The 24,889-nt window shown below is 62.6% G+C and overlaps 2 protein-coding genes and 5 non-coding genes across 10 annotated transcripts in view; 6 read left to right on the forward strand and 1 right to left on the reverse strand.

Annotated features, from left to right (window-relative positions):
* DHX37 (DEAH-box helicase 37) overlaps positions 1-6,942 on the forward strand; it is a 30,431-nt gene extending 23,489 nt beyond the window's left edge. For 3 of the 4 annotated variants that reach the window (XM_062181956.1, XM_062181958.1, XM_062181957.1), the window contains exons 17-27: positions 303-409; positions 568-756; positions 1,224-1,348; positions 1,436-1,552; positions 2,271-2,443; positions 4,005-4,119; positions 4,212-4,349; positions 4,445-4,539; positions 4,761-4,834; positions 5,719-5,816; positions 5,900-6,942. In XM_062181956.1, coding sequence (XP_062037940.1) covers positions 303-409; positions 568-756; positions 1,224-1,348; positions 1,436-1,552; positions 2,271-2,443; positions 4,005-4,119; positions 4,212-4,349; positions 4,445-4,539; positions 4,761-4,834; positions 5,719-5,816; positions 5,900-5,985 — 1,317 coding nt within the window. In that variant the 3' untranslated portion in view covers positions 5,986-6,942. The remainder of the gene's footprint in view (positions 1-302; positions 410-567; positions 757-1,223; positions 1,349-1,435; positions 1,553-2,270; positions 2,444-4,004; positions 4,120-4,211; positions 4,350-4,444; positions 4,540-4,760; positions 4,835-5,718; positions 5,817-5,899) is intronic. The other variant, XM_062181959.1, reaches the window with a different exon arrangement.
* Positions 6,943-9,797: 2,855 nt separating this feature from the next.
* TRNAA-UGC (transfer RNA alanine (anticodon UGC)) lies at positions 9,798-9,869 on the reverse strand. The gene has a single exon. It is a non-coding gene; the product is annotated as a tRNA-Ala (tRNA).
* A 228-nt stretch (positions 9,870-10,097) lies between these two features.
* On the forward strand, positions 10,098-10,169 carry TRNAD-GUC (transfer RNA aspartic acid (anticodon GUC)). Its single transcript has one exon. It is a non-coding gene; the product is annotated as a tRNA-Asp (tRNA).
* A 3,501-nt stretch (positions 10,170-13,670) lies between these two features.
* Positions 13,671-13,743, forward strand: TRNAF-GAA (transfer RNA phenylalanine (anticodon GAA)). Its single transcript has one exon. It is a non-coding gene; the product is annotated as a tRNA-Phe (tRNA).
* A 353-nt stretch (positions 13,744-14,096) lies between these two features.
* On the forward strand, positions 14,097-14,168 carry TRNAD-GUC (transfer RNA aspartic acid (anticodon GUC)). Its single transcript has one exon. It is a non-coding gene; the product is annotated as a tRNA-Asp (tRNA).
* Positions 14,169-15,640: 1,472 nt separating this feature from the next.
* Positions 15,641-15,712, forward strand: TRNAA-UGC (transfer RNA alanine (anticodon UGC)). The gene has a single exon. It is a non-coding gene; the product is annotated as a tRNA-Ala (tRNA).
* Positions 15,713-19,906: 4,194 nt separating this feature from the next.
* On the forward strand, positions 19,907-24,038 carry UBC (ubiquitin C). Its single transcript, XM_062182801.1, has 2 exons — positions 19,907-20,008; positions 20,774-24,038. The coding sequence occupies exon 2, from the start codon at positions 20,777-20,779 to the stop codon at positions 23,972-23,974; it is 3,198 nt and encodes a 1,065-aa protein (XP_062038785.1). The 5' UTR covers positions 19,907-20,008; positions 20,774-20,776; the 3' UTR covers positions 23,975-24,038.
* The last annotated feature ends 851 nt before the right edge of the window (positions 24,039-24,889 follow it).

Raw genomic sequence — 24,889 nt, forward strand, 5'->3', positions numbered from 1 at the left:
CGTTGCCATGCACAGCCGCCGGCACACAGGCTGTGTCCAGCACCGCCTTGGTGTAGCTGGACGGCGAGGGGATGAGAGAGGCTCTGTAGTCAGGCTTGCCCGTGCACTTGGAGGGTGCCCTTGGCTCCTTTCTGAGTGTCCACGCCCACGCCCCAGCTGCTGTGAGCAGTGCTCAGAGGATGGGTGGCAGGGAGCTGAGCCTGGGGAGGGCTGTGGGGGCAGCACCCCGGCCCCGGCCAGCAGGGGCTGTCTCCATGCTTGCTCCCAGCATTCCCTGTCCCTGCCACGTTTCCACCATCCAGGTCATCAACTTCCCCTTCCCGACGCCCCCCTCTGTGGAGGCCCTGGCTGCTGCCGAGGAGCTGCTGATCGCACTGGGGGCCCTGCAGGCCCCCCAGAAAGCAGAAAGGTACATGGGGGGCTGGGTGGAGGCGAGTGGAGGGCCCAGCTCCCCTCCTCTTCCCGCCTCTCCCTCCCCTGGGCCTGCGCTGACTCGAAGCCGCGCCTCTTGGCGCTGGCTCCGACCCTCGGGGAGCCCCACCCAGTGCAGCCCTGTCCTCCTCCCAGGGTGAAGCAGCTGCAGAGCTCGAGGCTGAGCTGCCCCATCACGGCGCTGGGCAGGACCATGGCCACCTTCCCCGTGGCACCCCGCTACGCCAAGATGCTGGCCCTGAGCCGGCAGCACGACTGCCTGCCCTACACCATCACCATCGTGGCCGCCATGACTGTGCGGGAGCTGTTCGAGGAGCTGGACAGGTGCGGGGGGGGCCCGTGGTGGACAGGTGGGGGGGGCGCTGTGGCGGGGAGGCGCAGCTGCCTCGGCTTCTCTCGGCTTCATGTTCTCCGTCTGGAGGATGTGGGGATGATAACGGTAACAGCTGGATGGTTAGAACTAAATCCACTGATACAAGCAGCACTCTCAGCCACGCCTGACACGCGGGTAAGCGTCAGAGGCTGTGGATTCCGGTCTGGGGACCGCTGGTGTAGTCATCCGCGGATTCACACTTGGGCTGAACCGCGGTTGGGGTTTCCACGAACAGTATTGCAATGTGTGCCGTTCTCTTCTGTGGGATTAATTCTCTCCATCTCAGGGCGTGGAATCGCCCAAGAGGCCACGCACAGTCTCCATCTTGACACCTGCTAGCAGTGACCCCTCAGGGTCCCTGACACGTAGCAGACACGTACCTGCCCAGGCAGCACAAGTGTGTGTGTGTGTTTTGCAGGCCAGCTGCCAGCGACGAGGAACTCGCTGTGCTGAAGGACAAGCGGGCCCGGGTGGCCCAGATGAGGAGGACGTGGGCGGGGCAGGGAGCGTCCCTGAAGCTTGGTGACCTCATGGTGCTGCTGGGTGGGTACCGGCTGCCGGGGACCTGGAGAAGGCGGGGCGTCGGGCCTGGAGTGGGCCGGGAGTGAGCATGCCTGGTTCCTCCTGCAGGCGCTGTAGGAGCCTGCGAGTACGCCGGCTGCTCACCCCGGTTCTGTGAAGCCAACGGACTGCGGTACAAGGCCATGCTGGAGATCCGGCGCCTGCGGGGCCAGCTGACCACTGCAGGTAGAGCGCCACCTGCAGGGCTGCACGCGGCAGCGCCAGCAGATAGCTGACTGGCTCTGAGCAGACTCCGTGCTGCACGTGGGGTGCCCTTGTGGGCCATGAGGACGTTCCCCTGCTCCTAGCACCTGTCTCAGGCTCGTCTCTTCCTCGGCCGTGCCCCGGGCCTCACAGCCCCTTCTCGGGCAGGATGAGTTCCCACCTAGACGTAATGCCTGGGCACAGCAGCTGGGGGCCTCAAGGGAGACGTGGCTCTCCCAGGCAGGCCACTGTGCCCACCCTGGGGCTAGTCGGGGGCAGGCTCAGTTTTGAGCGCTTTTGTGCTCCCCACTACCAGGTGCATCCCTGGGGCTGCCCCTCCCCCAGCCCCACTCCTCAGCATCGGCTCCAGGTGGTGCGGTGCAGGTGCAGCTGCCGTCACCTCCAGTGCTTCTCCAGGGAGGAGGAGGGGGCCCGGGCCGAGGGCACTGCTCCCCTGAGAAGCACGCCCAGGGTTCAGTCCAGGCTGCCTGCCAGCGGCACCTCTGCCATCCTCACAGGCGCTGGGGCTTGACCTAAGGGGAGGGGGGCGTACGGGGCAGCTGAGGGGCTCGACGGTGAGGAGCAGGCCGGCAGGTGCCAGGCACCCTGCTCCGCGTGTGGGGCCCTCCTGACCTGACATCCGGCAGAGCCAGCTGGCCCGCGCTGCCCCCACTGCCCTCACACCCGGCGCCCCCTCCAGTCAACACCGTGTGCCCCGAGGCCGAGCTCTTCGTGGATCCGAAGATGCAGCCTCCCACCGAGAGCCAGGTGACCTACCTGCGGCAGATCGTGACAGCCGGCCTGGGCGACCACCTGGCCCGCAGGGTCCAGAGCGAGGATCTCCTGGACGACAAGTGGAGGAACGGCTACAAGGTGGGCGCCCCAGTCTCCCTGCTCGTGTGCCTGCGTCCCAGGTGCCCCCAGTCCTGGGGAGTCCACAAACAGTGCAGTCTTCCTTTGCAGGACCGGGTTCTGCACCCCAACTTTCTGTTTTTCCCAGTTTATTTTTATTTCTTCAAAAGGCAGAGAGAAAGAGTGAGAGATCTCCTGTCTGCTGGTTCATTCCCCAGAGGCCTGGCTGAAGTGGCAGTCAGGGTCTCCCACCTGCATGGCAGGGACCGCGTGTGAGCCCTCGCCTGCTGTTTCCCAGGGTGCCCTATAGCGGGAAGCTAGAATCAAAAGCAGAGCCGGGCTCGGCGCTGTGGTGAAGCCGGTAAAGCTGCCGCCTGCGGTGCCAGCATCCCATATGGGCACCAGTTCTAGTCCCGGCTGCTCCACTTCCGATCCAGCTCTCTGCTATGACCTGGGAAAGCAGTAGAAGATGGCCCAAGTCCCTGGCCCTACACCCGCGTGGGAGACCTGGAAGGAGCTTCCGGCTCTTTGCTTCAGATTGGCGCGGCTCTGGTCATTGCACTCATCTGGGCAGTGAACCAACAGATGGAAGACCTCTCTCCCTCTCTCTCTCTCTCTCTCTCTCTCTGCCTCTCTGTAACTCTGCCTGTCAAATAAATAAATAAATCTTAAAAAAATAAATAAATAAAGCAGAGCCCAGGACTTGAGCCCAGGCACTCCGATAGGAGATTCAGGCCTCCCAGCAAACTCTTGTATGTTTGTTTATTTTTTTATTTTAAGATTTATTTATTTATTTGAAAGGCAGAGCTGCAGAGAGAGCAAGATCTTCCATCCAGTGGTTCCTGCCCCAAATGACCACAATGGCCAGAGCTGGGCCTATCGGAAACCAGGAGCCAGGAACTTCCTCTAGGTCCCTTACATGGGTGCAGGGACCCAAAGAATTGGGCCATTTTCCGCTGCTTTCCCAGGCACATCAGCCGGGAGCTGGATCAGAAATGGAGCAGCCCGGTCGAGAACTGGTACACATGTGGGATACTGGCACTGCAGGCACCAGCTTTACCCGCTTGCCCCACAGCACCGGCCCCTCCAGCAGGCTCTTAACCGCTGTGCCAAATGCCTGCCCCCTAGAAATTTCATCACTGTGTCCATGGGGGAGACCTGGATGGGGCTCCTGGCTTTGGCCTGGCCCAGCCCTGGCTCTTGGGGGCATTTGGGGAATGAACCAGCAGATGGAAAATCTCTCTCTTTCTGTTGCTGTCACTCTGCCTTTCAAAAAAATATAAATATGTGGATAAATAAAAGCCTCTTTAAGAAAGGAAAGAAAGGGCCCCTGGACCCTTCAGCAGCCCGCCTACCCTCTCCTAGCTCCTTCTCAGTGCGCCCTGCGGGCGGTGCCTGGGCCCGGCCTGCTTGCCACTGGCTGGCGTCGTAGCCGCGCCTGGGCTTCCGTCTCCCTTTTGGCCGACTCGGCCGTCCGTGGCTAGGGCACTCGCTCCTGCTGTTGGGGGTTTTGTGGGTTAAAAGCGCAGGCCCCCTGGCGCTTGCCGCTCTCCCTGACGCCCCCTCCCTCCTTGTGTTGCAGACCCCTCTCCTGGACGAGCCCGTCTTCATCCACCCCAGCTCCGTCCTCTTCAGAGAGCTCCCCGAGTTCGTGGTCTACCAGGAAATCGTGGAGACCACCAAGATGTACATGAAAGGTGCCGAGGCTGGTGGCCCTGATGGGCGGGCGGGGGAGGGGGGTGACGAGCAGCACGGCCACCAGGACCCCAGCCCTCTCCCTGGTCCCCAGGTGTCTCCACCGTGGATGTCCAGTGGATCCCGGTCCTGCTGCCCTCCTACTGCCAGTTTGACAAGCCCCTGGAGGAGCCAGCCCCCACCTACTGCCCTGAGAAAGGCCGGGTGCTGTGTCACCGTGCCAGCGTGTTCTGTGAGTCGAGGCAGCCTCCTGCCCCTCTGGGGGCCAGGGCCCGGGGCTTGGGCCTGGGCTCGGAGGACCCCTCCTCACCAGCGCCCACCCTGCAGATCGCGTGGGCTGGCCACTTCCCGCCGTGCAGGTGGACTTTCCGGAGGGCGTTGACCGCTACAAGCACTTTGCCCGGTTTCTGCTGGAAGGGCAGGTAGGCGGCCAGGCCCCTCGGCCCCTTTCCCGGGCGCCATGGCAGGAGAGCCGGGACCCCAGCCCTGGTGCGGTCTCGGGCGCCGTGGCAGGAGAGCCGGGACCCCAGCCCTGGTGCGGTCTCGGGCGCCGTGGCAGGAGAGCCGGGACCCCAGCCCTGGTGCGGTCTCGGGCGCCGTGGCAGGAGAGCCGGGACCCCAGCCCTTGTGTGGTCTCTCACAGGTCTTCCGCAAGCTGGCGGCGTACCGGAGCTGTTTGCTGTCCAGCCCCAGCACAATGCTGAAGACGTGGGCCAGGTACCGCCTTCCCCGAGCATCGAGCCCGGCCGCCCAGCAGTGGTGGGAGCCCATGTGCCTTCTCTGGGGCCCCCAGGATGGAGCCCACACCGGGGGACGTCCTCCTGCCAGGGCTCCCTGGCCTCCCGTGGCTGCTGGCTTCAGCTGCCCCACCTGCAGCTGCCCGGCTGCGGTGTCTGCTGGGGCTCTGTGCATCCTGCCCTTTAAGGACGCCTGTCACTGGGCTTGGGGCCCCTGTCCCCGGCAGGTCACTTCTGAGGTTCTGGGCGGACATGGGTTTGTGGGGTAGGATCTGAGTCAGGCCGCCTCGTTGCACCCAACCTCCACTCGCACCGCTTCTTCCTCAGCTGTACTTTGTGCTGCCGCTGGAGACGGTGCCAGGGCTTGGGGGCCTAGGAGCCCCCTGAGGGGCGGGCAGGTGGACGCCAGCCCCCAGCTGTGCTCTTTCCGGAGCTCAGGACGGGGGCTGAGGTCCCTGCGAGGCTGTGAGGGGCTGGGGACTCCCAGCACCCGTCTCCAAGATGCACCCGGTGCTGGGACCCGGGCATGCGCTTGTCCCTGAAGCCTGCAGGGGGCAAAGGTGACGCAGCCCCCAGGGGTCGGGCAGGGCAGCGGGAAGGAGTCCTGGGGGCTGGGGGCCTGGCTGAGCAGGGAGGGAGCAGGGCCAGAGGAGGTGAGCGAGATGGAAGGGATCCAGGGTGGCTGGGCCAGAGGCAGGGAAAATGAGAGTGGTGGGAGGGGTGGCTCTGGATCCTTCTGTCCCGGATGGCGGGGCTGCGGACCCTTCACCCTTTCGGGCAGGGCTGTCCGGTGGCAGTGCCCCCACTCTGGGCCCCACCCATCCTGCAGTCCAGAGCACGTGTGTGACCTGCACTGCCCAACAGGCTGCAGCCCAGGACACAGAGTCTGCTGAGCGCCCTGGTGGCCGAGAAGGCCGACTGCCGCGACGCCCTGCTGGCCGCATGGAAGAGAAGCCCCCAGTGTGAGCGCCCAGGGCTGGTGGTGGGAGGGGAGGGGCGGGGCCCTGTGAGGGGGCGGGGCCCTGACAGCCTCTTGGTCCCGCAGACCTGCTGACCCAGTACTGCGAGTGGCTCCCGCAAGCCATGCATGCCGACGTCAAGAAGGCCTGGCCCCCAGCCTCTGACCGCTGAGCCGACGCCTGCCGCTGCCGAGGACTGGGGACAGGGAGTGGCAGTACACTGCCGCTGGAACCACCTGGCACGGTCACCTGACCACCCCCTGCTCACCAAGGCCCTGGACGAGCCTCGTCCATCCCACGTGGATTCTGGACGAGCCCGTTGGCCTGGACACTGGCCCTGGCTGTGTGTCTGGGGTGCTGCCTTGAGACTGTCCCATGGTGGGTGAGGACTTCAGGTCACAGGTGGTCCCTGTGGTGAGGACGCTCTCTGCACTACGCTCACCCCTCAGGGAGCACGGCCCCAGGGTGTCTACAGGCCCTTCCCCGGCTCCACAGTCAGGAAGGGGGCCCAGGGCCACCCTGAATGGGCCAAGAGAAAAAGACCTCCCCCCTCTTTTTTTCTATGAGGTGGGAAGGAGGGGGCAGAGGAGGTCCCCGGGAGAGGAGGAACGGGAAGACCCCTCAGGACCAAGGGGTCAGGAGCTCTGCCCCTCTGCCATCCACTCTGGGGGCCCAGCATCTCCCCAGAGCCACGCTCTGGTCTGGGTGGCTTCTGTCCCAGGCGTCCTAGTTGTGGGCTGTGGTAGGAGCGGTTGTTGAATAAAAACGCTTGTGCCACTCAGGTTGTGCTGTGCAGTGACTCAGGGAGAGAGACTCGGGGGCCTGGCCTGAGTTGTCATCCCAGCCCCTTCCTGAACCCCCCGGGGGTGGGGGGCTTCTCACCTGCCAGGCTGCCCCCCACCCCATGTCCGCGTGCCTGCTCACGCTGCATCCAGCTTCCTGCTGATGTCCCTGGGGAAGTGGCCGGTGATGGCTCAACTGCTTGGGCCCTGCCACCCACGTGGGAGACCCGGATGGTGTTCTCGGCCCCTCACTGCAGCCTGGCCAGACCTGGCATGGCCACGTGAGGGAGTGGACTGAGATGGAGGATCTCTGTGTCAAGGTGTGTGTCCGTCTTTCCCTCTCTGTTGCTCTGCCTTTCAAATAAATACATAAATCTTTTTTTAAAAGCCCTTTGCAAATTCCATCTTCCAGCCTGGGGCTCGGCCCCCCCCCGGGCTGCCCCTGGGTTGCGCACGCATGGGCAGCCTGAAGAGCCCGACCTGCCCGTGATGGAAGCTTTAATCCCCTGCTCCCAGCTAGGGGAGGTTCTCCAGAGACCACACAGCACGAGTCCTGGCCGCTCAGATGGGAAGAGGGTGCCATTCCCCAGCCGCCGTCTCGGGCACTGCGGTGGCTGCACGGTCACCCCGCCTCCTCTGCCATCTGGTCCCACAGCTCAGCCGGAGCTCTAAGGTTTTGCCGTACTGCCCGTGGCGTGGCACTCCACTGGCTTTCACCGTCCAGTCCTAGAGCTGTGCTCAGCCCCAGCAGCCACGAGCCCTTGTGGCATCCCCCGTGAAGGCACTCCTGTGTTCCGCGGCCCATGTCTGGCTTGACTCGGCTTCACGCTAGCAAGGTTCTCCCTGCCACAGCAGGTGTCAGGGCCTCACTCCCTCCCACGGCTCAGTCACAGCCCGCTGTACCGACCACCGTGTTCTGTGTCCACGTGTTGGTGGACGTGAGTCGTGTCCACCCTTTGGCCACAGGAGCGAGCTGTGAGCATCCCGAGAACAAGCCTGTGTCATGTAAATACTCTGCACAGGTCTCTGCCCATGGTCGGCTCCACCTTCCCGACAGCGTCCTTTGGGGGACGGCGTTTGGGCCTTGATGTCCCACTGGCGAGTCTGGCTGCTTGTGTTTTGGGTGTTGTAGCTAAGAAAGCCTCACCCAGGCAGGTGTCACTGTGTTGTCCCCCTCGAGTTCGAGCGCTGCTATCTGCAGTCCGTGTTGAGTTTGTGTTGGTGTGTGGCATGAGGCAGGCTGCCCACGTGCTTCGTCCCAGGCCTTGTGAAGGGGGTTGGCACCCATGTCACAAACTGGTTGACCGCAGATGCATGGCTTAATTTCTAGACTAATGTACGCCTCATACACATGTCCCCAGGGGAACCCTCTCTTGTCCGTGTCTGGTCCTTTCTGATGTTGTCCCCAAATCAGCACAGGGCTCAGATAAAGGGCGCAGGTGTGGGGCTGACGCTGTGGCGTAACGGGTAAGGCCACCGCCTGCAGTACTGACATCCCATATGGGCTCCACTTCTGATCCAGCTCTCTGCTGTGGCCGGGGGAAGCAGTAGAAGGTGGCCCAGGGCCTTGGGCCCAAGTACCCACGTGGGAGACCCAGATGAGGCTTCTGGCTTTGGGTGGGCGCAGTTTTGGGTGTTGTGGCCATTTGGGGAGTGAACCAGCGGATGGACCTCTCTCTCCCTCCCTCCCTCCCTCCCTCCCTTCTTTCTCTGTGTAACTGACTTTCAAATAAATCTTTAAAAAAAAAAAAAAAAAAGGCGTAGGTGCCTGAGTCCCGGCCTTCTTCCTCACCGCCAAGCGCCGTGGTTCCAGAGCAGACCCGTGGCGGGTGTTTTCTGACCTGCAGTCAGCAGAGCGCCCACGCCTGTGTGCATCTGGGCATGAGCCCTGCGAGCTGGGCCCAGGAGGCCTGAGGAGCCCACAGTTGAAAGGTGGCCGTGTTGTCCATGGAGACTGGCACTGCCTTGGTGAGGACTCCCCTCAATGAGGCATCGCGGTCAAAGGCAGCACGGCCGGGGCTGGTGCTATGGCGCAGTGGGTTAGGCTGCCGTTTGCCAGGCCTGCACCCCGTATCAGGGCACCGACTCAAGACGTCTCCACTTCCAGCTCCCTAATGCGCCTGGGAAAGCCGTGGAGGATGAACCTGGGCCCCTGCACCCACGTGGGAGACCCAGAAGCAGCTCCTGGCTCCTGACTTCAGCCTGGCTCAGCCCTGGCCACTGGCGAGTGAACCAGTGGATGGATGATAGCTCTCTCTGTCAGTCTAACTCTTTCAAATAGATGTTTGGTGGGGGGGGCGGGGAGGGGGGCCACGGGAAGCCACTGGAGAAGTGAGCGTCGTCCCGAGTCAGGCCCTCGGCTCCAGGCCCTGCCTGACCTTCCCAGCCTTGTGACCCACGCTGGGCCCATCTCTGCCTCAGCTTCCTCTGTAAAACGGGGGTGAGGGTCCTGGTAGCTCCCTCCCAGGGCTGCTGACCACAGCCATTTGGGGAGTGAGCTAGCAGATGAAGAGTCTCCCCCTTACTCTGGCTTTCAAATAATCAGACCTAGCATGGCCGCAGACTGGCGGTGGGCAGGTATCGCCTCCAGGGCTGCTCACCCCCTGCCCCAAGCAGCCCCGGTGCTGCCCCCTGTCCCCGGCTCTGGGCCTTGCCCCGCCCACCTGCTGCGAAGCCATCTCACCACCTTGAGTGCTCTGCTCCGCCATCTGTGCAGAAGTCAGGAAGGACCCCCACCCCGCTGCTGGCGAGAGCAGGGGTGTGGCAGCCCCTTGAGAGCAGAAGTGGACCTTGCCCCATACTCACCCCGCCCCCGGGCAGGGGGGGTGACAGGATCTCTGGATTGGGGGTGTCAGGCGACAACCTCCAGAACCCACAGGGCAGAGCCCCACGCCCCCACCTGCACGGCCTCCGCGGAGCCCCGTAGCCCCGCCCGGCCTTCCAGGGCTTTCGGACAAAATCTCGCTCCTTCCCTGCGCTCCTCCAGCCTCCGCAGCGCCGGTCGTCTCCATCCCGCAGGCGCGGCCCCGCGAGTGCCATCTGCTGGACGAGCGTGGAGGTCCAGCGTGCACGAGGCTGGGGGCCCGCGTCTCGGCCCCGCAGGGACCCCCAGGTTGGGGGGCAGAGGGGCCCGCGGTCCTCTGCGGACATCCTGGACTGTCCTCCAGGGTGGTGCGCAACTGGCAGGGCAAGCGAGCAAAAGTGGAGATGCCGGGGATTGAACCCGGGGCCTCATACATGCAAAGCATGCGCTCTACCACTGAGCTACATCCCCTGCCGGCAGCAAGTGCTTCCCGAAGTGCTGATAGGGAGAGAGGCCGCTGGGCTCGCCGGGCTGCGGAGCACGGCCAGCGGTCAGCGGTCAGCGGCCAGCGACTCCTGCGGCACAGCGGGCCCGGGCCAAGGGCACCCGCCGCCGCCGCCGCGGCCTGGGTGGGTGTGCGGGCCGCCCGCGGGCGCCATTTCTATAGGATCAGATCTGGAGCCCACACAATGCAGCCCGTCCTCGTTAGTATAGTGGTGAGTATCCCCGCCTGTCACGCGGGAGACCGGGGTTCGATTCCCCGACGGGGAGGCGACTTTGTCTTTTTTTTCTGCTGCGCAGGAGGTCCGGGGCGCCGGCGCGGGGCGGGGGCCGGTGCAGGTGCAGGGGCGGGCGAGCCGCGTATCCGCAGGCCGGAGTGGGCAGTTCGCGGGGCGCACGCTCTGTTGTATCCACACCGGCAGCCGCACGGGCGGAGCGTTCACGCGTTCGCGGCCGGCGTCCCAGCTACCACGGGGCGGCCGCGGGGCGGTGCGCGGCCGCCGGCGGTCGCCTGTCGCCTCCTGAGTCCGCGCCCGGCGGGTCCCCTGGGCAAGTGGGGGGGCAGCCGCTGCTCCCGTCAGTCCGCTGCGGGGCCCCAGTGTGCCCCCCACCCCCGTCCTTTGTCTCTTTCCTGTGCGCTTCCATTGTCAGAAAAATGATCCGCGTGGTCGTTAGATTAAAAACCACTCCGCCTTAGTGGAACCCGGAGCCGGCTGCGCCCGGGTACCACCTGGCCAGCCGGGGCAGCAGCGCGCTCTCTGCTGTAGAAACAGATTCTGCTGATCGCTGTGCAAAATCCGGAGCTACCCACAGCCCGCGGTCACGGGTGGGGCCCTGACTCGCCAGAATTCACAGAGAAAGCTTGCTCCACGAGTCCAAGTAAACCAAACTTCCGTGCTTGGCCTGTGACGCTAATACATTTTGCTGGGGTTCCCCCCGTTTTCTTATGACCCAGATCTTGGGGACACGTAGCAAGGGGCTGGGGGAGAACACGGGGAGGCCTGAATGTGGGTGTGAGTTCCCTTCCGGGTCAGGGACTGGACAGACCCAGGATGCGCCACGCGCCACTTTAAAGTGGGGACAGTTATGTGAGTCTCACCTCGGTTCCTAGAGACAGAGACATAGAGAGATTTGCTTGGGGAAAAAGAAAAAAATTTAAAATCCAGAGTTTGCCTGGAGGAGGAAGGCGAGGAGTGGAGAGGACCGGCTGGAGGCACAACTGTGCCTCTGTTGGACCAAAGGGGGGGGGCACAGGGGTCAGGAGATGGGACAGCACGGGCCGCGTGGACTCGTAGGACGTCTGGGCTGAGCCCTCCCAGAGCTGCACGGCTCGCACAGTCGTCTGCTCCTCAACGCGGAGGACTGGGGAGAAACCGCTTTGCTCCGTGGGGTGCAGCACACATCCGGAGCCCGGCGGCTCCTTGGCTCTCACTGAGGGTCTCTCTTCCGCTTGGTGAAAGAAAATGGATTTTGCTGCGTTTTCTTAAAGTCGGGATCCAGGACAGGAAACGTGAGCTGCCCGTGTGTCCTGCCGGCGTCCCCTCCCGTGCCTGGCCCAGCATGAGCGACGGGCGGCGGCGAGGAGCTTCTCCGATGGTTGGCACTAAGCATCTTCTGATTTAGAGTCAGGTTGGAGACCAGAACAAGGCGCTGGTTCTCGGTGTGGACCGGACGTGGCACTGGCCAGGAGGGTCTTCACAGAAGGGAGGACGGTGCGATGCCAGCATCTGGGGGCTCTCACCAGGGGCGCCGTGGTGTGTGCGCTGCGGAGAGAGAGAAGGGGAGGGAGGGGAAGGCCACGGGGAGGAAGGAGACCGAGCCACAGGCTACCAAGTGCCATGGCCCTCCCCCGGGAGCTGCCGGGAGGGGCCCCAGGAGGAACCAACCTGGCTGGCACTGTGACTCAGGGCTCCTGGCCTCCAGAAGTGTGCACGCGTCAGCTCCGGCCGCGGGGGCCACTCGGGGCGTGCTCCTGTGCCTTCCAAGTGACTGACAAGCCACTGGCAGGTGGAATCGAGGGCCCTCTCTGTGCCCTACATCCAGCTGCTCGACTAAGTGAGAAAAAAGGCGACGGGCTGAATGCACCGAATGATTTTGGGGGAAAAAAACACACAAAAAACAAAACCCCACAGGGTCACGAAACAGTGAACCCGTAATTTGAAAAGCAGCATTTTCCTGCCTTAAGGATTTTTTTTTTTTTTTTAGTGACACGAGCTGCATTTCTAGAACAGGTCCTCTCTCACAGCTCGAAGCCGGCTGTGCTGTATTGCTGGCCTGGCCGGACCTGACGCCCGTACCAGAAATGAGCGTGATGGGCTGAAGCCCACGAAGACGCCCCATCGCCCAGATCACAGCCGATATGCTGCCCCAGAAGCCAGAGCTCTCCCCGTCCCTGGGAGAATCCAGTGTTAGATGGGCAGCAGAAAACACTCTCGCAATGCTGCAGGCCGGCTGCCGACAGACCACGTGTCTTCCGCGGCCTCTCTCCCTGGCTCGCAGAGGGTCCCTGGTCACTGTGTCCTCTGGCGGTCACCGCCCGTGTGTGTGCGTGTGTGTCAGCCTCTGCTTACGAGGCCAGGGGTCCTATGGGGTCCCGCCCCAGCGATGCGGCTGCAGTGGCACCCCCAGGCCCTGCTTGCAGTCACTGAGGCGTGGGCGCTGGGAGCGCCAGTGCGGGGAGTCGGGAGGGGACGGCTCAGCCCACCAGGCTTGGGGTCACTGTGTCACCCCAGGAAGTTCAGTAGACTGGCTGGCCCTGCCTCTCTTCCCGCCTCTGGACCTTTGTGCCGGCTGCTCCCCACTAGGGGGCAGCCTTGGTCCAGGCCTGGCTCCTCACTGGCGCTCCCCTGCACCCCAGGGTCTCATCCCTCTCTGCTTCCCGCTGGTCCTGTTTCTCTACTTGTGGAGGGGCCAGACATCATCAGGTGCCTAGCAGGTTCTTACCGGCCGGCCCCTCCGCATCCCGACCCAGGCAACACCTCCGCCCACCCGCCCACTTCCTACAGGCAGGGAGAGGCCCCAGTCGTAACCCCACGCGAGCCTGTTGATGTCTCCATACCTGGAAGCTGAGCAGGTGCGCACAGGTGTGGCGGCCACCTGTGACCACAGCCTCGGCACGGTCGGCATCCCCCGGCGCCGCCCTGCCAAGCTGGCCCCGAGGGCGAGACTCGTGTGGAGAAGGGAGCTTGAGGAAGCCGAGCTCCGAGCGAGGTGGGATTCCTTCACTGCTGGCCCGTTGGGTCAACACATACTTACAAAGCCCCCGAGACGGGCCCCAGGGTGTCCAGGCCCTCGGGCACCGCCGTGGCCCAGGCAGCCCCCTCCCTGTTCCCCTTGGCAGGTAAAGGACAAAGACAGTGACCCAGGAGCCAGCAGTGAGCAGGCAGCCCCCTCCCTGCTCCCCACGAGCCAGCATTGGGCAGGCAGCCCCCTCCCTGCTCCCCTTGGCAGATAAGGGACAAAGACAGTGACCCAGGAGCCAGCATTGGGCAGGCAGCCCCCTCCCTGCTCCCCACGAGCCAGCATTGGGCAGGCAGCCCCCTCCCTGCGCCCCTTGCGCCCCTTGTGCCTGTGTCTTCCCCGGGGTGGCAGATAAGGGACAAAGACAGTGACCCAGGAGCCAGCATTGGGCAGGCAGCCCTGGGCCGCGCTGGGAGGCAGAGGCGGTGGCCTCGAAGGCCTCGAGGGCCGGGCGGGCGTGGAACCCAGGGACTGCAGGCCAGGGCTGTGTGCATGACAGGGAGAACCGAAAGGAGCCCAGCCAGAGCAGTTGCCGAAATAGCTCAGTTGGGAGAGCGTTAGACTGAAGATCTAAAGGTCCCTGGTTCGATCCCGGGTTTCGGCAGCTTGTGTTTTCTTGGCGAGCTCGCTCCCGCCCCACGGCGGGTCCCCTTTTGTGTCTGCAGCTCTGCGCGGGTCCCCCGCGGTGGCCTTGCCCGCCCTCCGCAGCCCGGGGCCGCAGCCGGGGACCCGGCGGGAATCAGGGGCCGCCGAACGTCCACTTCCACAAGCCGAACGCGGCTCCCGCAGCCCGGCAGCGCAGCCGCGGACCCGGAGGGAAGCGGCCGCCTCCGGACGTCCATGTCCGCCAGCCGAACGCGGCTGGTGCTGCCAGCAAACGCGTCCGTGTCCGTAGAATGCGCGAGAAAAATGAGATTCCTTTAAGGGAGCTGCCCGAGCACCTTGTGACAGCGCCGGTCCTCGTTAGTATAGTGGTGAGTATCCCCGCCTGTCACGCGGGAGACCGGGGTTCGATTCCCCGACGGGGAGGTTGCTGCCGTTTTTGTCCGGGTCACGCCTCCGTCTTGCTACTGTCCCCGCGATTTTTCTTCGCCGAAGTCAGCGCAGACTCAACTTCCCGGTGGCCCAGGGCCCTCTGCTGCCCGGTTGTTCACCTCCCCCACCTATCCGTTCAACAAGTGTATACCGAGTGGTTAGGGGGCGCCAGGGTTAGCCGGACTGCCCCGCTGCCCTGACAAGCCATGAGAGACACGGCTGGGCTGATGGCAGGACGGAAAACGACGCTCACAGCAGTAGAGTGGCGGGATTTCCAGGCCCGGTTAGAGGGGCGCTGGCATTGATGTCAGAGCCACCGAGGGGGAGCCCGGATTTGCGAGCGTTTTCTTCAGTGGGCACACGGTCCGGCTTGTCCGGAGCACAGCAGTGTGGCTGCCCTGTGGCAGGACCACCAGGGACACTTGACAAGCTGGACGGAACCCCACCTGTGTCCCGAGACACACCCGAAGTCGGGGGGACGGGCAGAGGAGGTCTACACCGGGTTCCTTCCCGCCCTCCCGCCTTCCCCTCTGCCTCCAAACAGGGTCAGCAAAGCAGCACCCCCCCCCCCCCCAGGAGCCGGTGAGAGCCCCAGCCTGGGGGAGAATCCCATCTGGGATCGAGCAGGGCCCGCCGGCCCCACCCGTGCTCGCAGTCACGCCGCGAGCTGAGGCCAGGGGTTGGGTCAGACCCCCCCGTGGCTGCACCCAGCGCCATCAAGTTCAAGTCTGGGGCACGAGCAGCGTAGGCGGAGCCCATGAGGAATGAGGTGGAGGTGGCGGGCGTTTCGGGGTGACTGAGTCCCCAAATCTCAGGGCTGGCGGAGCCCTGTTTTCTGCCTCTCCTGGCCTCTCAGCCGCTCCCAGCTTGAGCCCCGGTTCTGGGCGCTGGGGCTGTCTCTCTGCCATTCACTCGACCCTGTCTCGGGGAGAAGGAAGCCTTCAGACAGACGCACAAACCGCACAGGAGTCGCGGCGTTGGGAGCGGTTTCCGCGCGGGGGAACCGGAGGTTTCTGGGCGGAGGCCCAGGCAGGCCAATGCCCTTCCTGACTGGAGAGAAATGGCTCTCTGTCCGTCCTTGAGCGGCGATAGCGAAACACTGGGTCGTCTTCTGGTCTGGCATCAGTTAGAAGTTTAGTCTGTTACAAAGAATGGACCTACTTGGGACATAGCAAATGATTTATTTTGGTTTGCTTTTGCTAAATGCTAATATTCACTGAAACATACGGCACACAATTTCCACTTGGGGGGAACCTCCTGAGAGTGTAATTTGGTGGAGCATTAAGCCTTTGACCGTCAGAGGATTTAACCGTGTGTTACCTCAAAAATTATAAAAGGAAGGAGAGGGAGCTCTCACGCTCCTGGAACTGTGTCTGTGAACGACGTGAAGTCTGCTCCCTTCGTGAAAATAAACTGTAAAGAAGAGAGTACAGCAGGGATTGCTAAGAGCCGGCAGCCAGAGGGAGGGGGATGTAGCTCAGTGGTAGAGCGCATGCTTTGCATGTATGAGGCCCCGGGTTCGATCCCCGGCATCTCCACTCTGTTTTTAGTCCCGCACGGATCGCCACTGCAGCCATGTCGTGGACGTGCAGCCTCTCTCCTCTCCCTTTGTGACAGCACCTACGATGTTAGAAGAGGCAGGACACTAAAACCACCCGTCCCTGGCCGTTGTCAGGGTGCGCACCTGCAAGTCCCCCCCCCCCCCCGGTGGCCCTGGCTGTGTGACATTTTCAGAGGGGGTCCCCAAAAGCAAAGCAGCCCAGCGGGGGGCCTGCTTCCTTCACTGTGCCCCAGCGGGCGGCACAGACCACCTGCCCACGTGCAGCACCTCCAAAATGTCACGCAAATGCTCTCTGGTGGGTACAGTTCTCTGTCTGCAGTGGTCACGAACTCCTGGCTGTCACCTTTCTCTCCTTGACGTCCCGTTTCAATCAGTAAACACGTCTCGGAGCCGGAGGGCTTGGGGTCTTTGGGGAGCTTGACAACGGTGACCTGAGCCCGCAGGATGGGACGCGCTGGCCGGGTCAAGGAGGGCGAAGGGAACTAAAGGCCCAGGTTCTTTCTGAAGGGAACGGGCCTGACATGACAGATGCTGTGTACTCTGTGTCCCTAGTGCAAGACACGGAAAAAACACCAGGGGGCGGTGACTGTTAAAGGCTTTGAACTTCCTAGAAAAGCTGTGAACCTTTGGAAAAAACATTTTTCCCATCTATTGTTTTGTGCTTAAAAAAAATTAAAAGCTCATTCTATGACATAGCAGGAGACATTAACTTCGTAGAGTGCAGGGGCCCGGGCTGGGGAAAGAGGAGTGGGGGCTGCTGCTCGATGGGGACAGTTTCCGATTGGGACGATGAGGGAGAGAAGATTCGGGGGAGGGCGGGGTGCTGGTGACGGCTGCACCCCGCCGGGCTGTATGCTGAAAAATGCTAACTGTTGTGTTGCCTGTGTTTCTCCACGATTTGAAAACACCACCAAGAACAAAGCCCAAGCAGATGAAGTGACTTCCTGATAAAGTTCCCACACAGGAGGCGTCTCTGGAGGCCGCCCCTGCGGTGTCGCTTCCACTGCCGGGAAGGGAGCTGGTTATTTTTGAGCCACATAATTCGAACCAATTCAAAAGTCCCCAGCAAACAGGAAAAAGAATGAGCTCCCTGGCGCCTTTTTTTTTTTTTTTTTTTTGGCAAGCCTTCTAACCTGCGTACAAACTTGAGCCTTTTTTGGTTATATAATCTGTGACCAAGGACCGCGAGCTTTTCCCACCGAGTTCTCTGATGTCACCTCCGTGGGGAACAAACATTCGCTGCACCTTGTGTCCCGGAGTTTGACGGCGCTGAGAGAAGCCAGGAAGGAGGCTGTGACCTTCAGCGAACTGCGCCTGTGGGGGAAGGGCCCCCGCCCAGCCCCCGCCCAGCCCTCTGTGCGCTCAGCCCGCCACGTGCCCAGCCCGCCTGCCAATCCCGGCGCTGTTGCTGGGGCTCCGCCGCTTGGCCGTCCGTGCCAGCCCTCTCCGGGTGCCTGCAAAGGACGGATCTGCGGGTGGACCGGGCTGAGAACGGAGCCGATGACTCAGCGGACTTCTCGCACATTCTAGGTCAGGAGTCCTGCGCCTCAGGAGCGTGACTTGCCACACCGGGGCTTTGCCGGCACTTTCCAGAACCCAGAAAAGCAGGCCGCACAGAAGGGCAGGGTTCTCAGCCCCTCACCGTGGACGTGTTGGGGCGCTGTGCTCCCTCCACCATGTGCCCCAGCACCCCAGCACCCCTGGGCGCCGCGGCCCACAGCTGGGGCAACCCCCAGGTCCCGAGAGCAGGCAGTCCTGGCTGGGAAGGCCACTGCCCTGGACGCACACAGCCGCTGCCCCCGTGCCCGGTCACTGCCCCTCCCTCCCTGGGGGAGATGTTTACTGATGCTCACAGCGGCTCCGCCCGCTGGAGGACTGCGGGATGCTGGGCTGTCTCCCCGGCTTTTTCTAGAAACGTCGGTCTCTCCCTGGAGCCAGCCCTCGGCCCACTCCCCCTCCCGGCTTCTCCTCCCCCTTCCTCCCCACCCAGCCTCTGCCATCACCACTGTTTTTCTGTACCTTTGGACTCCACAAAAAGCCCGAGTCACAGGCGCGTGACTGAACATGACTCACACAGCCGCCATCACCAGGTCCACACAGGGCGTGTGCTGGAGCCAGACAGCAACCTCGCCTTCCGCTGCCCCTTTAGATGTGAAATTCAGAGTAAAAACAAGCACAGACCAGCACAGGAGTCCGTGCTGGACACCACCGGGGTCTCCTGATAAACTTGGGGAATGAGGCTTTGTTTCCGCTCTGCATGTGAACCCCCCGGGCCGAGAGCTCCTGGTTGGAGTGTTGAACTAGGGGGGGAGTCCTCTGGACAGCACAGCCGCAGGTTACCACAGCTCCTGGTTGGAGTGTTGAACTGGGGGGGCAGTCCTCTGGACAGCACAGCCGCAGGTTACCACAGCTCCTGGTTGGAGTGTTGAACTGGGGGGGGGAGTCCTCTGGACAGCACAGCCGCAGGTTACCACAGCTCCTGGTTGGAGTGTTGAACTAGGGGGGGGGAGTCCTCTGGACAGCACAGCCGCAGGTTACCACAGCTCCTGGTTGGAGTGTTGAACTGGGGGGGGAGTCCTCTGGACAGCACAGCCGCAGGTTACCACAGCTCCTGGTTGGAGTGTTGAACTAGGGGGGAGAGGCCTCTGGACAGCACAGCCGCAGGTTACCACAGCTCCTGGTTGGAGTGTTGAACTAGGGGGGGGAGGCCTCTGGACAGCACAGCCGCAGGTTACCACAGCTCCTGGTTGGAGTGTTGAACTGGGGGGGGGGGGGGGGAGTCCTCTGGACAGCACAGCCGCAGGTTACCACAGCTCCTGGTTGGAGTGTTGAACTACGGGGGGGGAGTCCTCTGGACAGCACAGCCGCAGGTTACCACAGCTCCTGGTTGGAGTGTTGAACTAGGGGGGAGAGGCCTCTGGACAGCACAGCCGCAGGTTACCACAGCAACCACGCAGGTTCTGCAGGGGTTCTGGTGAACTGCCACCTGCAAACGGGCAGGCGCTGTGGTCCCGCCCCCGCCCATCCGTGGCAATGGAAGATTCTAGAAGAGTCGCACAGCACAGCAGGGGGGATTCGGGGCGCGAGGGGGCCTGTTCTCCGCTACCGAGTAAGAGCCTGAATCAACTCACGCTCCACAGTTCCCCCAAACAGCAAGAAACTGGAAAACAGGCCACGACCCCGTGGCTGGCTGTGCCCCTCCCCCAGTTGTCAAAACGCAAGGCGTCCATTTTATACATCGGATCCCGGAAACACAGAGCCCAGTTCAAATGGGGGGGGGAGAGCCCTGGGGGGGGAGAGCCCGGGGGGGGGGAGCCTTAGCCGAGGGGGAGCGTGGGAGGGGGGGAGCCCTGGGGGAGCGGGGGGGGGAGAGCCCTGGGGGGGAGCCTTGGGGGAGAGCTGGGGGGGGAGGAGCCGGGGGAGGGGGAGCCTTGGGGGAGAGGGAGAGGGGGGGAGCCCTGGGGGAGAGAGCCCTGGGAGAGAGCTGGGGGGGGAGCCGGGGGGGGGGGGAGAGCCCTGGGGGGGAGCCTTGGGGGAGAGCCCAGGGGGAGCGCGGGAGGGGGGAGCCCTGGGGGGCCGGCGCCGTCGGGGTCCGCCGTGGCTACTCGCCGGCTCGCAGCGGGGTCTGCGCGCCGAGGCCCGGATGTGCCCCGTCACCGGCCCGGCCGCGGCGGCGCCTCCCCCACACGACCACCGCTGTCACCTCAAACGCGACCCCACAGAAAGCCCCCTCGAGGCCCGGGCCGGGGGACAGAGCGGGCCGCGGGGAGGGGGCGCGGGCCGGAGCCCCCAGCGCCGCCCACCGAGGGGCCGCGGGGGGGGGGGGGCGCCGGCCGGACCGAAGCTCCCGCCCGCCCCGCTCCGGGCGCCGCCCCCTCCGCGCCGGGTCTTCGCGCCGCCCGCGCTGGCGCCCCTCCCCCAGGGCGAGCGGCCGCACGTTAGCCGAAGAACGCAGCAAACGCACTGATCCCTCCGCCGGGCCCCTCAGGGCGGCGGCCCCGTCCCCACCCGGACTCAGCTGTGCCGCCCGGGCTCGACAGGAGAACGTTTTATGAGAGGGGCCGACGACCCCGGGCGCTGGGTTCCTTCCCTGATGGCGGAAGAGGCTGAGGGAAATAGTTCCTTCTCGGCGTTTCTGCGGAGGGATCTCGCCGGGCGGCGGCTCGCCGCCTGACTATATAAGGGAGCGCCGGGCGCGGCGCAGCTAGTTCCGTCGGAGCCGGAGTTCGGTCGCCGTCTGCCTGCGCACTGCTGCCGCCACCGCCGCCGCTTGGTGAGGGGACCTCGTCGCCCTGACCGGGGTGGGGGGCGGCCCGGGGCCTTTCGGTCGTGAGGGAGGAGGGCGGCCGCCACGGGCGGGAAGCCCTCCCGGGCTGTTAGTCGGCCGGGGTCGCCTCGTAGGCGGAAGAACCGACAAGATGGCGGCCGAGCCGTGAGGTCGGGGTGCGGGGTGGACGGTGGCCGGAGAGCACGGAGCGGCCCTAAGGCCGGAGGAGCGGCAGGCGGCTGTCGCCGGGCCGCGTTTGGAGACGTGGGGGAGCGGCGTGGCGGGGTTGACGGACAGCGCTGGGCTTTCCGTCGGTTAGGGGCTGGGAACTAGGGCGGCGCCTCGGCGCGGGGCTGCTCCCAGCGGGTGGGAGGGCGGCTCGCGCCGTGACGTCACCCTCGTGTTGGCACACAGAGCAGGGCGGGGCCGCCCTCCGGTGTGGGTGTCGTTGGTTTTTGTCAGTTGCAAGACACACGGTTAGGGCCTAGGCTAGATCCTGCTGAGTGGACGGGAACGCGAGCCCGAAGGGGGGGAGGCGAAAAAAGCCCTGAGTTCACTGGTCACGTTTCCCTGCTTTCCTCACAACCAAGGGTCTGCGGCTGGGGTTTTGAAGTAATTTTTCAGGTTTGTGTTTGGTATCCGTTGGAGTTCCTAAGCAAGTTATTAATTTTAATAGTTAAGATAAATAGATGACATTCAGTCTTTCGGAATATTGGTGAATTGTCTGCTGAATTTTTTTTTGTTGTTTTTTTGTGTGTTTCGTCATAACAGACAATGCAGATCTTCGTGAAAACCTTAACTGGCAAGACCATCACCCTCGAGGTGGAGCCCAGTGACACCATCGAGAACGTCAAGGCGAAGATCCAGGACAAGGAGGGCATCCCCCCTGACCAGCAGAGGCTGATCTTTGCCGGCAAGCAGCTGGAAGATGGCCGCACCCTGTCCGACTACAACATCCAGAAGGAGTCCACCCTGCACCTGGTGCTGCGCCTCAGAGGTGGCATGCAGATCTTCGTGAAGACCCTGACCGGCAAGACCATCACCCTCGAGGTGGAGCCCAGTGACACCATCGAGAACGTCAAGGCGAAGATCCAGGACAAGGAGGGCATCCCGCCTGACCAGCAGAGGCTGATCTTTGCTGGCAAGCAGCTGGAAGATGGCCGCACCCTGTCCGACTACAACATCCAGAAGGAGTCCACCTTGCACCTGGTGCTGCGCCTCAGAGGTGGCATGCAGATCTTCGTGAAGACCCTGACCGGCAAGACCATCACCCTCGAGGTGGAGCCCAGTGACACCATTGAAAACGTCAAGGCGAAGATCCAGGACAAAGAGGGCATCCCCCCTGACCAGCAGAGGCTGATCTTTGCTGGCAAGCAGCTGGAAGATGGCCGCACCCTGTCCGACTACAACATCCAGAAGGAGTCCACCCTGCACCTGGTGCTGCGCCTCAGAGGTGGCATGCAGATCTTCGTGAAGACCCTGACCGGCAAGACCATCACCCTCGAGGTGGAGCCCAGTGACACCATCGAGAACGTCAAGGCGAAGATCCAGGACAAGGAGGGCATCCCCCCTGACCAGCAGAGGCTGATCTTTGCCGGCAAGCAGCTGGAAGATGGCCGCACCCTGTCCGACTACAACATCCAGAAGGAGTCCACCCTGCACCTGGTGCTGCGCCTCAGAGGTGGCATGCAGATCTTCGTGAAGACCCTGACCGGCAAGACCATCACCCTTGAGGTGGAGCCCAGTGACACCATCGAGAACGTCAAGGCGAAGATCCAGGACAAGGAGGGCATCCCCCCTGACCAGCAGAGGCTGATCTTTGCCGGCAAGCAGCTGGAAGATGGCCGCACCCTGTCCGACTACAACATCCAGAAAGAGTCCACCCTGCACCTGGTGCTGCGCCTCAGAGGTGGCATGCAGATCTTCGTGAAGACCCTGACCGGCAAGACCATCACCCTCGAGGTGGAGCCCAGTGACACCATCGAGAACGTCAAGGCGAAGATCCAGGACAAGGAGGGCATCCCTCCCGACCAGCAGAGGCTGATCTTTGCCGGCAAGCAGCTGGAAGATGGCCGCACCCTGTCCGACTACAACATCCAGAAGGAGTCCACCCTGCACCTGGTGCTGCGCCTCAGAGGTGGCATGCAGATCTTCGTGAAGACCCTGACCGGCAAGACCATCACCCTCGAGGTGGAGCCCAGTGACACCATTGAGAACGTCAAGGCGAAGATCCAGGACAAGGAGGGCATCCCTCCCGACCAGCAGAGGCTGATCTTTGCCGGCAAGCAGCTGGAAGATGGCCGCACCCTGTCCGACTACAACATCCAGAAGGAGTCCACGCTGCACCTGGTGCTGCGCCTCAGAGGTGGCATGCAGATCTTCGTGAAGACCCTGACCGGCAAGACCATCACCCTTGAGGTGGAGCCCAGTGACACCATCGAGAACGTCAAGGCGAAGATCCAGGACAAGGAGGGCATCCCCCCTGACCAGCAGAGGCTGATCTTTGCCGGCAAGCAGCTGGAAGATGGCCGCACCCTGTCCGACTACAACATCCAGAAAGAGTCCACCCTGCACCTGGTGCTGCGCCTCAGAGGTGGCATGCAGATCTTCGTGAAGACCCTGACCGGCAAGACCATCACCCTCGAGGTGGAGCCCAGTGACACCATCGAGAACGTCAAGGCGAAGATCCAGGACAAGGAGGGCATCCCTCCCGACCAGCAGAGGCTGATCTTTGCCGGCAAGCAGCTGGAAGATGGCCGCACCCTGTCCGACTACAACATCCAGAAGGAGTCCACCCTGCACCTGGTGCTGCGCCTCAGAGGTGGCATGCAGATCTTCGTGAAGACCCTGACCGGCAAGACCATCACCCTCGAGGTGGAGCCCAGTGACACCATTGAGAACGTCAAGGCGAAGATCCAGGACAAGGAGGGCATCCCTCCCGACCAGCAGAGGCTGATCTTTGCCGGCAAGCAGCTGGAAGATGGCCGCACCCTGTCCGACTACAACATCCAGAAGGAGTCCACGCTGCACCTGGTGCTGCGCCTCAGAGGTGGCATGCAGATCTTCGTGAAGACCCTGACCGGCAAGACCATCACCCTTGAGGTGGAGCCCAGTGACACCATCGAGAACGTCAAGGCGAAGATCCAGGACAAGGAGGGCATCCCCCCTGACCAGCAGAGGCTGATCTTTGCCGGCAAGCAGCTGGAAGATGGCCGCACCCTGTCCGACTACAACATCCAGAAAGAGTCCACCCTGCACCTGGTGCTGCGCCTCAGAGGTGGCATGCAGATCTTCGTGAAGACCCTGACCGGCAAGACCATCACCCTCGAGGTGGAGCCCAGTGACACCATCGAGAACGTCAAGGCGAAGATCCAGGACAAGGAGGGCATCCCTCCCGACCAGCAGAGGCTGATCTTTGCCGGCAAGCAGCTGGAAGATGGCCGCACCCTGTCCGACTACAACATCCAGAAGGAGTCCACCCTGCACCTGGTGCTGCGCCTCAGAGGTGGCATGCAGATCTTCGTGAAGACCCTGACCGGCAAGACCATCACCCTCGAGGTGGAGCCCAGTGACACCATCGAGAATGTCAAGGCGAAGATCCAGGACAAGGAGGGCATCCCCCCTGACCAGCAGAGGCTGATCTTTGCCGGCAAGCAGCTGGAAGATGGCCGCACCCTGTCCGACTACAACATCCAGAAGGAGTCCACCCTGCACCTGGTGCTGCGCCTCAGAGGTGGCATGCAGATCTTCGTGAAGACCCTGACCGGCAAGACCATCACCCTTGAGGTGGAGCCCAGTGACACCATTGAGAACGTCAAGGCGAAGATCCAGGACAAGGAGGGCATCCCCCCTGACCAGCAGAGGCTGATCTTTGCTGGCAAGCAGCTGGAAGATGGCCGCACCCTGTCCGACTACAACATCCAGAAGGAGTCCACCCTGCACTTGGTCCTGCGTCTGAGGGGAGGTGTCTAAGTTCCCTCTCAAGCTTTAACAAATATCACTGCACTTTTCTTTCAATAAAGTTCTTGCATTCCAAGTATTGTGTGTGGTGTGTTTTTTGTTTTTTACATTTTATTTTTTCTAATTAATTGAAAATAGAGAAATAGAGTATCCCAATAGGTGAGAGAAGAGCTCTCTCTGCTTTTCAGGGTGTTGGGGAATTGACATTTTTATTCTGCCAGCTCTTCTGGGTACTGATAAAGCTTTTTGTCCATTATAGGATATAGTTGGTTGAGGAAAAACATAGAAAAATATAATGAGATACACATGTAAAAACAAGCCACCAAATAGCAGTTTTTGGAATATTAGAAGCTAAGTTGGAAGGGAAGGGGGCATGCATCTACAGAGAAACCAGGTTTAATACAGGGTTTTATAGGGCGTGTTTCAAACAATCAATTCATCAGATTGGGTGAAAAGGAGCAGGTGGGGTGGGTGGGTGGTTGGGTTGAGAGCATCTGTGTTCTAGTTGGAGCTTTCTTTCCAACTTGCTGATGCATTCTGAAGGGGTGTGTGCTTGGGCCCTTGCCACCCATGTGGGAGACCCAGATGGGAGTGGGCAGGATTGTGTTTGGCCTGGCTCAGCCTTGGCTATTTGGAAAATGAAGGAGTGGATGGAAGATTCCTGTCCTGTCACTGTCAAGTGGGTAAACATAGGCCGGCGCTGTGGCTTAACAGGCTAATCCTCCACCTTGTGGTGCCGGCAATCCAGGTTGGGGCGCCGGATTCTCTCCTGGTTGCCCCTCTTCCAGGCCAGCTCTCTGCTATGGCCTGGGAAGGCAGTGGAGGATGGCCCAAGTCCTTGGGCCCTGCACCCGCATGGGAGACCAGAAGCACCTGGCTCCTGGCTTCGGATCAGCACGATGCGCCGGCTGCAGTGGCCATTGGAGG

The sequence above is a fragment of the Lepus europaeus genome, chromosome 23 (assembly GCF_033115175.1).
Source record: "Lepus europaeus isolate LE1 chromosome 23, mLepTim1.pri, whole genome shotgun sequence".
Taxonomy (NCBI): domain Eukaryota; kingdom Metazoa; phylum Chordata; class Mammalia; order Lagomorpha; family Leporidae; genus Lepus; species Lepus europaeus.

Coding starts and splice junctions, on each gene's coding strand:
- UBC (XM_062182801.1), top strand. CDS start 20,777: ATGCAGATCTTCGTGAAAACCTTAACTGGCAAGACCATCACCCTCGAG.